Raw genomic sequence first — 14,754 nt, forward strand, 5'->3', positions numbered from 1 at the left:
TTGGTTTTATTTCTTTTTTGTTTTAAATAGAGAAGATTAAAAATTCTAAATATCGAAGAAATATAATGTCTTCTTTGGTCAAAATCAATCATATATTTCACACTGCTAATCTTGAATATTACAGAATGAAAAATAGCATACGAAGAATTTCCTCTGCAACTTTAAAATCCATCCTTGAAGAAAGACAAATAGTTTTTTATTACTTCCTCCAAATAAACCAAATGACTTTTTAAAATTAATGAGCTCCTAAATATGCAATGGCCTCTGATTTTTCTTGTGGCTAGCCTGTCACTCTAGGTTGTCTTATTTCTAGCATGTGGGTAGTTACTGGATTCTTTGGTTGTCTTTATTTAATTTACTAATCCTCTCCCTGTTCAACTTCTTCCCATAAACCCACTTCCTGTTCCTCTCTTTCTTTTGTGCTCTTACATCCTTTCATACACTAGGTTCAGGTACAAATATCTTAAGGTAACTAGGGTATTTGGAGTACATGTTAACATGAAAATAGAAATACAGTCCTGCCTATTTTCTTCGGAAGTTAGGGTGGGTCTTCTGCCTTGTTTCTGATCTCAAGCCTTTACTTCAAAACTGATTCTGTAAGAGAGTCCCGATCATGTTGTTTTCTGTGTATGTAACAACTGCTATTACATTACTCATTGGTGACAGTGTGCTGCTTTCCAAATTTAAACTTGTTCACTGTAGTTATCCTTCTCAATCCAATAGTCAGATCTAGAACTGCAAACAACTTTCACTTTGGTATATCAATTCTACACTGAGATGCTTACCTTCTTGCTCAGAGACTTTGGCAAAATCTACAGAGGTCCCTTCTATTTTTGGCAAGAGCATGAATTATAAATGTTAAATAAGGAATTATAGGATATCTTTGAGTTATGTAGTTGTTATACTATATATATTATGAAAATAACTGAACTTATTTATTTATAGTTTTCACGAAATGTTGTTCACATGTTAGTAGATCCCTGTTCAGTCTTGATTAACACATTAGCTCCTAAGACAGCTACTTTTTTAAAAGTCTTAATTCTATGTAGTTCTTACTGAATTAAAAGTCAAATCATAATATTAACTATTATTATCTCCTTCTCTCCGCTCTTAGACAGGACTATTTATTTTATTTATATTTGTTTGGGCAGACCAATTTAATATAGTTATTTAAAACTAAAAAGGGTGAGTTTGTCATTAAACTTTACATTATGCCTGAATAATAACATTCTCAGATGGTATCCTAAATTTGAAAATAACACCTATATTTATGTAAATATAGGCAATTTTGCATTATTCACACCAACTATATCCTAGTCTGGTCCCATCATATTGAATTACAACTAGGAGGAAAGCAGATAAAATTCTAAAGAACATTTGATACCTGATAGTTTTTATTTAAATAAGACTGTCCTTATTTTTAGAAAACTCTGAACCTATATCATGTTCTCCTTGACTTAATTCTGATTAAGTCAGTCACCAGATACCTAAATTAAGTAATCTACTGTGGCTACATATAAATCTCCATCATGAAAAGGTACAGCTCACCATTTTTGAATTTGAGTGTTTTCTGTAGTCAACTAGTTATTGAAAGTTGCTTTCAGAAAAGAAGCTACTTTTCTTTCCTCCCAAGCCTTATTTGAAGACAGTAGCAGGACTCTTGAGTACTAATGGTCTCCGACTAGGACAGAGAATCTTTCCTTGATCCTGCTGCTCAGAAACTCGTGGCTGCTCCACCTTGAAAGACTAATTTACCCCCTTTCATTTTCTGCCTGCTGATTGCCACTGAAGATTCCATTTATTTACCTCACAAGAGATTCTTCAGGTTTTAAGTTTCTGAGCCAGGTCAAACTTCAAAAGAATAGCATGGCTACTGACTACTGGACTGACATCTCATTCAGTCTGCTCACTGATGAGCTGGACTTTCCAGGCTCTCAGTATTCAAATTCAGTTTCAGCTAATTGGGAGTGCCAGCTTCAGTAGGAATGACAGGATGCCCTGGGGCATGTGGAAGCACTGTTGAATTTGAATATATCCACCAGTACAGATTATGGCAGCTTTATATATGGCAGCTTTATTAATGAGAATTGTTACGTGGCTGCTTCTGTTTTTCACATTAATGTTGAGAAAAGAAAGGAAGTCGAGAAGAACCAGGAATTTTGTTTTTCTATTGGAAAGTCACAGACTTTTATAATTTCTGGTCTACTTCTTTCCTAGAGTTGTCAGATAATACACTGGGTAGGTTATACTTTTATTCTTCAAAATAAGCTGACTAAAAAATAAAGTTCTTCTGTCTATCTTGAGGTCCTCATTAGATTAGAACTGAGATTTTTTTCCCCCATACATCTGGCAGAGTAGACAGTAACTGCTTGCTGAACACATAACTAAACGAACAATCTGTGTTCCTAACTACTTAAATCTATTAGTTAAATTTAAAATTCATTTAAAGCTAATTCATGTCTACCTTCTGGTGTTCATAAGAGAACTGGCAAGCTTATTAAAATCAAAACTTACTTTTGGAGACACTGATTTATATTGACTTCTTCTGGCAAATGAGAGGCTAACGAAAGTCCTAAAGAATTATAATATTTTCTATTTTAACTTAGAAAAATACAAAGTTACAGTTAGTTTCAAAAACTTAATGTTGGTTTTGCTGTCCATTAAAGACATCTTTCCCACACCTATTTATTATTCAAATTAGCTGGGGCCTCTGTAAACATTTAGGTTCTTAGCTCATCTGCAGAGTCTGAGGTGGGGCCCAGAAATCTGTATTTCTTAACAAGCTCTGGCATGAGTGTTATGATCAGACAGTTTTGATAAACATCGAATTAGAGATGCACAAAGGTGTTGTAGATTGTTCTTGATGAACATATGCCATTAATTTTTAGTCCCAAAAAAGCTTTTTGGAAATGGAGTTTTGATTTTCTTTTATAGATAATCTAGAGTAAAGTTGTAATATTTTTGATTTGTGCTTTTAAAAAACCTGGATAATTTTTCAGGGAGCAAGACAAAATAGACTATTAGCAGCTTCTTTTTTTTTTTTTCCAAAGAAGAAAGCTCCCATGGTGTGAATTTATGTTTATTTAAACACTGTGATATTATGACTAATATGCTGGATGAAAAATCCATCTTAATTTCTAATTTTTCCATATAAGCACTTTTCCTAAAATTTATTATTGTTTTTACTTTGGCTTATAACCTTAAAAATTAAATACTGAAAGTGTCTGTCAAATTTTGCAGTTTTCCTGCTAACTGCAGTAAAAAACAGCTCCAAAAGTATAAAACAAATGTTCTTTTCATGAGAGCAAAGGAACATTTGACTTTCAAATTAAAAATGTATCTGAATCCATGTTGTAGAGAAATATAAAAGTTGGTTAAATGTTAGAAAATACATATTGTGGACTAGAAAAAGTAAGAATGCACAGACTGTAATTATGAAAGATTTAATGTGGGATTTTGTAAAAAATATAGAATACTGAAGTAAACTGCAATTCTTCTGAAAGCTCTGTGACGGTAGTGAAAAGCCGACATCTCAAAGAAGAGAACAAAGCATCTATTTTTTTTCAATTGACTTTTGGGGTACAAGTATACACACAGACACATACATACACATTCATGCGTATATTTAGACACTCTTATGCACATGTATAATTTTTTCCTTGGCATTGCTTTCCTGAGGCTTAGTCAGTTATGACTAATAAAAAACAGAAAGGGCATTCATACATTTTTAGAATTTCATTTACACCACTTATAATAAACCTAAAATATTGCTATATTTTGATATTGTTTTGCTGAAGTAATAATCTTGTTTCTGGATTTACATCAGATTCACACCCACACACCCAAAATATATGAGAGTAAGCAGTCAAAAACAAAACAAAACAAAAACCAAAAAACCCATAAAACAAAGAAACAGAAAGGCACAAATAAAGGAATTAGAAAACTTTGTAAATACCTATTTCCTTTTGAAATGTGCACCAGTAAAACATTTTGCAGGCACATGATTTTCCCTGAAACATAATTCACATATTATATTTATTCAGATGAAAGTTTGAAGTTGAATTTGTGCTTGTAAAGAATGAGAATATTTTTCCCTTATGGAAAATAATTATGAAAAATAGAACACAAATAATACTAAGAATCAATAGGAGGTGACTTGTTCAAGTTTAGAAAAATTAATTGCTAAATTGTTTAGGGACTCTCTAAAGAGGAAGGGCATATCGATAAAGGATATATGAAAATGTAGGTAAAATACTTAGTAATAAGAGTAATAATAACATCGAAAGACAACATTTGGATATATAAGATATATGTGTGTGTATAAATGTATATTAGTATATATATAAATATCTATATTCACAAATGTTCAAAAAACTTATGTAATACATTTTCTCATTTATTTATAAAATTGCCTTCTCTTTGGTAATGGAGATGCTTATTGCCCTGCAGTTTCTTCTCATACATAAAGTATTTCTTTATTATAATAACAATTGCTACATTCTAATCTACAGTTTATTGGTGTTAGGTTTTTCAGTAATACATAGTAAATTTATCTAAGGCTTTTAAATTATATCAATTAGTTATAATACAGGTATTATAATAAACTGGCTATATTTGAGTTTAAAACTACCAGTCATGTTTGTTGAGTTTGGGTTGGCAAAAAAGTAATTTCGGTTTTGTAGTGTAAAATAAAACTCATTTTTTTATACAAAGAATAAACTTTTATCAATTATATATTTTTCCATTTTGTTCAATGACCCTTTCCCATCTTTCTTGTAGCTTCATGATTCCACACTCATAGAAATTTTGGTCCTTATTGTCAAAAAACTGAACCAAGTGCGATTTAAGGTCATCATCATTTGTGAAAGTTTACCATTCAAAGAGTTTTGCAAACTTTATAATAATTGGTAATCAGATGGTGCCAAGTCAGGGCTGTATGTGAGGATGCGACATCACTTCCCAACCAAGCTTTAATAATTTCCCACAAGTTACTAAAGATGTATGAGGCTTTACATTATCATGGTGGAGCACGAATTCCTTGGCGATTTGCCAATTCTGGCCATTTTTTTTATTTTTATTACTGCATCCAGTTTCATTAGTTGTTGACAGTTAACATCTGAATTGATCATCTGGTTTCTTGGAAGCAGCTCAAAATACACAAGACCTTTGTAGTCTCACCAAATTGACAGCATGACCTTTTTTTGATGTAATTCAGCTTTAGATGTGGTTTGTGCAGGTTCATCACTCTTGGACCATGATTGTTTTCACATGATGTTATTGTAGATGACCCATTCTTCATCACCAATAATGATTCTTTTCAAAAAAGGGTCGATTTTATTGTGCTTGAGATGCATATTGCAAATATTGATTTGTCGTGTTAAATGGATCTCTTTCAATTCATGCAGAACCCAGATATCGAGCTTCTTAGCGAGTCCAAGACATTTTAAGTGATTTTCAATTGTTATGTGTGATACGCTTAACCTCTCTGCAATCTCTCGAACAGTTATATGACAATTCTCTTCAATTATGGCTTTGATTTGGTCATCATCAACCTCAGTAGGTTGATCAGAATGTTGGTCACCTTTGAGTGAAAAATCTCCAGAATAGAATTTTTAAAACCGATTCTGACCCATGAATTCTGTTATGCAATCCACACCATAAACTTCACGTATCTTTCTGTGAGCCTCAGCAGCTTTCTTTCCTTTACAGAAATAAAAAAGTAAAATATGCCAAAAATGTTTGTTTTTGCACTCCATGTTAAAATTGACCCGAAACTAACAGCTACAAACAAAATTACGCACAACTTGATTCTAAAGTAACCTAAATGTGTGTGATATCAAATGTTAAAAGGAAAAAAAACATAACACTGATAGAGTCCTTCAAAAACAATTACACTGCTATGTGTGAAGATCAAAAATACTTTCTTGCCAACCCAAAGTATAGCCAATAGTCCTGTTTATAAAATTAAAATAGTTTAATTTTTCAGAAATTTTAACATTGAATAGATGATACTGTGACATTGTCTCACATGAGAATTCTAGTTTAGATGCTTTTCACTGACTATGTCAATTTACACTTATAATTTCATGACTTACCTAGTGGGTATTTCTTTTTTTACATTTAGACTTATTTTGGAGATATCAAAATCAAGATTGTACCATAATATATGTAGCTCCTAATTATACAAATGTATAACTATAATCTGTTTTGCTTGTGTTTATGGAAGTAAGTTTTTGGGTTCTAGATTAATGTGAAGGTAGTCTTGATGAGTTTAAAATGCATGCCACAAATCCTAAAGCAATTGGTAAAATTAAAAGAAAATGTTGTATCAAATAAGTCACCATCCCATAACAAATGGAATCATTAAAAATTCAATTAATCCAAAAAAGGCAGAAAAATAGAAATGAAGAAAACACATCACAGCCAAGAAAATAAGTAGCAAGATGATAGATGTAAACTCAATTACATTAACATTCATTTCAAATACAAATACTCCAGTTAAAAGCAGAGATAGTTGGATTTAAAAACAGGAGACTCAAGTATATGTTGTACAGAAGCAATGCATTTCAAATATAAAGTACAATTAGGTTAAAAAGGAAAAGAATGGATATAATGTATACTCACATATCACTAATCAAAAGAAAACTAAAGTACTTTTATCAATACTGGCAAAATAGAATTCAGAGTAAAAAATATTACCAGAAATAAAGAAGGTAATTTTTGAATGATAAAGGAGTTATTTGATCAAGAGGACATTACAATCCTATTTGCTCATGCATCTTTTAACAGAGCTTCAAAATATATCAAGTAAACATGGATATAACTGCAAAGAGAAATGGAGAAATTTCCAGTTGTAGTTGGAGATTTTGACATTGCTCTCTCCACGTATGAGAGTATAAGTAGATAGGAAATCACTAAAGATATGGGAAACCTGAACAACACTGTCAAGTAACTTGGCCAGCTTGTTATAAAAGTTTTATATACAGTTCATCTAAGATAATGAAATAAAATATATTACCATATTTTTTGTTCCATAAGACGCACTTTTTTTTCTCAAAAGTGGAGGGGAAAATGCCCGTGCATCTTATGGAGCAAATGTTCATTTTTTTTTTAGCTGCTGCGGGTTCCGGGACAACTAGAAGAGTATTTGAACATTAAAGTCTCTTCTCATTTGTTAATAACAGTGCTAATGGTTGTTCATACTGTTGTTGAGTTTACATTGTTGAGATATTGTGGTATATTTTATTAAATATTTTAACATACCATTTGGTTCAGAATACTTTTTTTCCTAATTTACTCCTTAATACCCTAGGTGTTTCTGATGTTCAGGTGTGTCTTATGGAGCAAAAAGTATGGTAATATGCAAATTTCTATTAAGGGAAATGTTTAAAGTTATTAATATGTAATCAATAAATTGCATGCTTATTGTAAATAAAAACAAAGAAATATTTCACTGCTACAATGGTTTAACAATATTTTTCTTCACACTTCTTTCCAAATCCATCTACATAAGGAATTCACCATTATAGATGTGCTTTCTTAGTAAATATTATACATGGGTAATGAATAAAAATAATTATCTACTTTAAAATTAATTCCAAGAGTTGTAAAATTTAAAAGTTTAAAATCCCCTTATGGAACTACACTTTTTATGCATCAGAATGCCTACTGTGAAAGGTGATAGACAGGAACTGAAATAATTACTTGCAATACATAATGGCAGATATTTGTTGACAGCTCAAAAATAAATTTGAATACAGTTTTACAAAACACTCAATATTAAGTCAATCTAAGATGCCACTGATTATAATATATGGCATTATTTTATGTTCTTCTGGAAAATAATAAGTGCTGCCAATTAAAATATGACATTGTCAGATGCAGCAGTTTCTGAGATGGTAGAGTGTAAAATGTGTGTATGTTCTGAGATGTTAAATGAATGTATTAAGAAGCTAAATAGTTGTGCTCTAAAATGTTAAAAGGTAAATAGGTGTAGCTTTCATAATCTAAACTTAAAAACATGTCTGCTCTAAAATGAATTTTGTGTGAACTGAATTCAGACTCTGTTGACCTACTTTTAAGCCATTGTAAGCTTTGAATTTCTAAAAATATATATAAATTTTCTGTCTGGATACTTGAAGAAAAAAGATATTGCCAACTCTCTATTGGTTAATAGTACAGTAAGAGTAAGTGAATAAAAGAGCTACATAAAATAGAAAAAATTATTATTAACTCAGAAATACTTAATATGTATAAAATTATGTTATATGATCTCCCAAATCCTTGAACAATGAGATTTTGTTTCTGTTGTTATCTTCAGAAAGATAGAGTTCTTTGCAAAAAGACTTTAAGCAATGACTTAATATCAATTTTATTAGTCCAGTTGAGGACATTTTTTAACGTCTGACCCAACTAATTATTGATATTATCCTGGCTCACTTCCATTCACCAGGGTCTCATAGAAATTTAGACTTGTAGTTACTAGGGAAAGATGTTCAAAACAGTAAGAGTTTTTAGAAAAAGAAGTAGAAATTGTATATTGCATGATTGTATGGTGCATGAATATCTATTATTGTAATATTAAAACAGATTATACAGGTTAGAAAATTAAATGAATCTATGAATTAAACACAATCAAGAAAATTGAGCACACAAATATTTTATATTTAAATTTTGACAAACCAGTACAGTAGTCAAAATTTGTATATTTCTGAAATTTCTAATTGTTAAAATAATCAATGAAATACAAATATTTAAATATCTTTCAGTTAATCTTTGAAATATTTTCCCCCAAAACACATTTTTTCTAATACCAGTAATGTATTTTAGTAATAAAAATATAGTATCACACTTTGAAACAATAACTATTTGTATGTGCTTTATAATAAATTATTGAAGTTTCTATTAGCTTTGTAAAATATAATCTGAATCCTAGTTGGATCTCAGGAAATGATAATATAGAAATTGTTATTAGTAAAGCAATTTGTTTTTCTACAGGTTACACCTTACCTTATTTGACTAAACTTCTTTATAGTGCTATTCTTTGAAATTTTTCATCTAACATACATTTTCCAATGCATGTGGTCCTTGTTTTCATTACGGATGTATAAGCAGTGTATTTAATCAAACTTGTGTACAATTTGATCCTCCACTTCTGCATATAAACCACATGACTTACCTTATCTTTTCTTTGTTTTTCATCTTGGTATACAGTCCAATGTTCTCCATCGTTGCTGTAAGCTAGTTTGTAGGAGCCTACAAACTGTACATGACCAAAATCTTTAGCTCCTTGTGTAATAATGCCAGTCACTTTGGTAGGGACCAGAAGGTCTACCTAAAAAAAAAAGAGAAGACATAATTTATTTATTTATTTAAGTTTTAATATTTTTCTGAAGTTGGAAACGGGGAGACAGTCAGACAGACTCCCACATGCACCCAGCCAGGATCCACCCGGCATGCCCACCAGGGGCAATGCTCTGCCCATCTGGGGCATTGCTCCGTTGTGGCTGGAGCCATTCTAGCACCTGAGGCAGAGGTCATAGAGCCATCCTCAGCGCCGGGGCCAACTTTGCTCCAATGGAACCTTGGCTGCGGGAGGGGAAGAAAGAGACAGAGAGGAAGGAGAGGGGGAGGGGTGGAGAAGCAGATGGGCGTTTCTCCTGTGTGCCCTGGCCAGGAATCGAACCCGGGACTCCTGCATGCCAGTCCAACACTCTACCACTGAGCCAACAGGCCTGGGCCAAGAAGACATAATTTAAATGCCAAAATAGAGTCTATTATAAATTTACAAGTTTCTTCAACTCAAGAAATTAATTAAGAAACATATATGCTAAAAGCTAAATTCCATTGATTATTTATAATATGAAACTATGCCTGAGTCTGTTTATTGACTTGAAATTTTGATTTTGCCATTGGAGTAAACAGTTTAAGACTTGAACAATCATCGTGACCATTTTAACATAAAAATGATGGTCATTTCAGCATACCAGTCAATTTTATATTAAACTGATCATCCAATTGTGCAATTTTGTGTAGCTGAGATAGTACAGAGCTGGCAAGCCTCACCTTCTTGACACTGGTTATTATCCCCCAGAAATTATATTTTAATTTAACTTGCTGGCTTTACTGGTCAATTCATAATAATAAAAATAAAATTATTGCTGTGTATGCATCAGAAACAAAAATGGTAATAGATATTTCATAATTAAATGTTACATAAAATATCAACCCTGTTTTCATGAATTTAATCAGTTCAGTAATGTATTGTAAAGTAAAATAATCATGGTCCAATCAAAATCCTCTTTTGAGCCCTGGCCAGTTGGCTCAGTGGTAGAGCGTCGGCCTGGCGTGCAGAAGTCTCGGGTTTGATTCCCGGCCAGGGCACACAGGAGACGCCCATCTGCTTCTCCACCCCTCCCCCTCTCCTTCCTCTCTGTCTCTCTCTTCCCCTCCCGCAGCCAAGGCTCCATTGGAGCAAAGATGGCCCCAGGCACTGGGGATGGCTCCTTGGCCTCTGCCCCAGGCGCTAGAGTGGCTCTGGTCGCAACAGAGCGACGCCCTGGAGGGGCAGAGCATCACCCCCTGGTGGGCAGAGCATCGCCCCTGGTGGGCGTGCCCGGTGGATCCCAGTAGGGCGCATGCGGGAGTCTGTCTGACTGTCTCTCCCCGTTTCCAGCTTCAGAAAAAAAAAAAAAAAAAATCCTCTTTTGAAAACTAAAAACATTGAGAAGAAAGTCAAATATTCTTAAAAAATGAAGGATGATTAAAATATGCATCCATGACCTGTGGGATCTGTGGTCATAATGTATTCATTCCTGCAAAATATATACTTAAAGGACAAATATATAGTTAAATACCTATGGTGATTTAGTAAGCATTAAATTCATCAAAATGTAATTGAAATACAAAAGATAGGGATGATTTTTATCAAAGAAGAAAACATAATATTGAATAGTTTAGTATTCTTCCTCTTCATTCCCTAATTTATGAATCTTTTCTTATATCTTATAATACTATAAGAAAAAACTATGGAAACATTTTTTTTTTCTGTGGGTACAATTCTTACAAGACTTTATTTTTTGTTTCTTAAAGGTTCTTGATCTATGACTTCCTTTCTTCTCTTAGAATACTGCCTATATTCTTTTACTTCCTATGACCAAGTGCCCTGTTACATCCTTGATTTTATCATCTTTAACTGTCATGATCCCATGTGTGACCTCTGTGGTTTTCAACCACTATATCCTTTTGTTTCTATTTCAGGTTCTCCATCCTGTGACATGTACATAGCCACAAATAGACAGTCATGGGTCAGATTCAGGCCATGAATGAGAATAAGAGAGCTAGGAGGATGCAGTGAATAGAGCATATTTACTGACATAATGCTCAACAAATAAAGATATGAAAGAAAGTCCCAATGTTTCACAACCTAGAAATATTCCTTAGAAAAATAACAAACTTGTTGCTCACTTTCTGAAACAGTTTTAAATAAAAACATTAGCTCAAATTGGACAATGAATTAAGACAGAAAGCCACCTTTAATGCTTTATTAAAATATTTTAGAAAGTTTCACAAAAACTATAAAATGCTGGGCTTCTATTTTTGCTATTTTCCAAACATATATTATCTAAAAGTTTTATGCAGGATGGCAAAATTCTAATATCCTGGAAAAGAAACTGTCGTTGTCTCACACTATACTAAGTACTTTCTTGTATGTCCTTATTTAATATTCCCTCAACAACCTTGTATGATGGGCTATTATTTTCACTTTTGAGATTAGGGAATAGATGCCTAACATAACTTGATGTGTGATCCAAAGATAAATAGTGATTAAAGAAAGAACCTCACATTCAAATCCATGTCTTTTTGATTCAATGTTCTGCATACATATAGATTCTCAGTCAATGAGAGCCCCCACCCCCATTCTCTGTGACTAGTTGAAGAATTTCTGAGGAATTTCAGAGCTTTCTCACCACACTCATCAAATTTACAGCAACTCTAAACCCCAGACAAAAACAATCCTGCTTTTACAATACGGGGAAAGCAGCCTGCTTTTACATAAATTTCCCCTCTGTTATTCAGCTGTCTGGACTTGTCCTAAATCCAAATCTAATTACTCAGTGACATCTAGGCAAAGCCTCTGGTCTTCAAATGCTCTTGATGTTGCTAACACTTAATAAATGGGAAAATAAGAAAGAAAAAATCTCTTAAAAAGAGAGAGAAAGAAAAAAAGTCCTGGTTTGCCATCAAGGCTGTAAACACATAGGAACTCAAAGAATATGAACACCCCCTGGGCTAGATTCTTCATTCCCTAAAGTTCTATACAATTGTTACTAAGATGATGTAATGAGGAATCTTATAGAATCTTTTTTTCTGTGGCAGTTCTTAAAGTCAGCTGGGTTTCCTGCTGGGTGGAGATGTTTTCTCCTTAAGTGTGTGTCTTGGCTCTTCATAACAGATATGTTTTTCTCTTGCTTTAACTACTCCCCTTCTCCAGGTTGATTTTTTTTAAATCTAGAAATGGGGTTTTTTTACAGTTAAGTCAACTTCTTGGCTTAAATAGTCAGCAATCTGTTTCAAGTTGGATTTAGTCCTAAAATTTGTCACATGAAACAGTATATGAGACCCAAGCAAATCTCCATTTTTTTCAGTGTAAAAATAACCAGCATCCTCCACTTAGCGTGAGATAGCTGTGACAGGGCACATACAGATCTCACTCTGAGACACACTTATGGGTGTGGCACTCTCGTTTCAGAACAAAGGTGAGCCCAGAAAAGCCTATTCCTCTGGACCGGTGCTAAACTTAGCCCAGGATCACTCTGAGCTCTTATAGATCTTCTGAGCTCAAGTTGTATTGTAAACATGTTGGACAAAATGACTTCTGCTGTTTTAGGCTGTTACCTCCCAAGGTTTGGCTCAAGCAGAGCATTTTATTTAGGGCAGTGAACTGGCACAGGAGTACTTTTAGCTTGGTGCACTGCGCTTCCTATCCCGATCTGTATTAAATATGCCTACATGTAACGGTCCCTCAATAAAGCTTTTGTTAGATTGAGAGAGAACTATTTCCTAAGCATGTTCTATGGGAAATAATTAACCCATGGCTAAAAACGTTTCAATGTATCATAGCAGAAAATGCTAACTGCTTTTCTTTCATTTCTCTACACAGGATAACATTACTAGTCAAGGAAACACAATGTCATGATGGTAACAACCGATTTTTACTGGGAAAACATCTAGTTAAAATTCTCTCTGATTTTCAGGAAATGTGATTTTGAGAAGCAGCATAGTCTCAGGGAGCTGGATGGTCTGGGTGCCCAATCTGGCTAACTGGGTGCCCAAAGTGGCTAACTGCCCTTGGGCAAGTTATGGTACCTCTCTACATCCCACTTTCTTCATCCAGAAAATGAGGATAATAAATAGCCTTCCTAGGATTTATGAGGATTAGACATGTTAATATCTATTAAGTGTATAAAACAAAATATAATTCGGGCTATATAAGATTTTAACAACAAACAGTAAATAAATCTGGGGGGAAAATCTAATATTGGTCATAGAGCACCTGATTAGAAGCATAACTATAGAAATAGGAAAATCAGTTGGCCAGATTATTCTAGAAACAACTTCTGGATCATAGTATATTTTGGTCACCTTCTAAGTACAGAATATACAGAAAGACAGTCATTTCACTTTTGTTTAAAGTAAAGGAAATTTGAAACAGCTAAAATTCCCATTCATGGATGAACTGCTTAATTAAAACTAATATAATTAATTGTGTGGAATTTTGTGCATCCCCACTTGAATATTAAGATTATTTTACAATAGAGAAATGGTCCTAAAATAATATTAGAAAACCCCATTACAAATTATACTGATATTCCCTTTAATTGCAAGAGTGAGAAAAGAGGGGTACATATAGAGAGAGGTTTAAATGATATGTAAGAAAAAAAAGTATTGCAGGTGGATGATGTAGGAATATAACTTTTTTTGTTGTACAATACCCTGTAATGCCTGACCTAATGGCTCAGTGAATGAAGCGTCGACCTGGAATGCTAAGATTGCCAGTTTGAACCGCAGGCTTGCCTGGTCAAGGCACATACAAAAAGCAACTAATAAAGGTTGATGCTTCCTGCTCTCCCCATCCCCTTTCTCTTTCTCTTCTCTCTAAAATTAATAAATAAAAATATTTAAAAATCTTATCTCTTAGCAAAGCATAAACAGTTTTAGAGTGTCTAACAGAAGAACAGTGTAGAATAACTCAGAGCATTTGTTTGAGAAAGGTCTAGATAAGCTACATTTCAGATATCTGCATACTGCCCTGACAGATGGCTCCCTGGAAGGAGATAGAGAAGAGTAGAGAAGTCATGATTTTCATGGAGATGTTCCTAGAGGAATGAGGAAAATGAAAAGTGATGTAGATAAATACATGTGCAGAACAGTGAGCAAAAAGACCAAAGAGATTTATCACAGATATATGCCACTCCACTGCATCTAAAATGCTCTAGTTTTTGCTTTACCATGCATCAATTATTTTGGATTATTTATTTTATAACTTCATGGAGATCTGTAAAATTAACCATTAAACAGGAATAACTTTGAAGCTAATATAATAATATAGCATTTAAAAATAACTTTATGGATAAACTATTTAGATATTTTTATTTAAAAGAATTTTCACCGTACTATTACCTAATTCAGTAAGTAGTACATAATCCTGTCTACTTCAAGGCACATCATTAATTGTACTTGACATTTGAACAA

At 33.2% G+C, this 14,754-nt stretch overlaps 1 protein-coding gene across 2 annotated transcripts in view; it reads right to left on the bottom strand.

Annotated features, from left to right (window-relative positions):
* Window positions 1–14,754, bottom strand: part of EDIL3 (EGF like repeats and discoidin domains 3) — a 595,375-nt gene that overhangs the window by 31,169 nt on the left and 549,452 nt on the right. For both annotated transcript variants that reach the window (XM_066273737.1, XM_066273736.1), the window contains one exon: window positions 9,179–9,334. In XM_066273737.1, coding sequence (XP_066129834.1) covers window positions 9,179–9,334 — 156 coding nt within the window. The remainder of the gene's footprint in view (window positions 1–9,178; window positions 9,335–14,754) is intronic.

The sequence above is a fragment of the Saccopteryx bilineata genome, chromosome 4 (assembly GCF_036850765.1).
Source record: "Saccopteryx bilineata isolate mSacBil1 chromosome 4, mSacBil1_pri_phased_curated, whole genome shotgun sequence".
NCBI lineage: Eukaryota > Metazoa > Chordata > Mammalia > Chiroptera > Emballonuridae > Saccopteryx > Saccopteryx bilineata.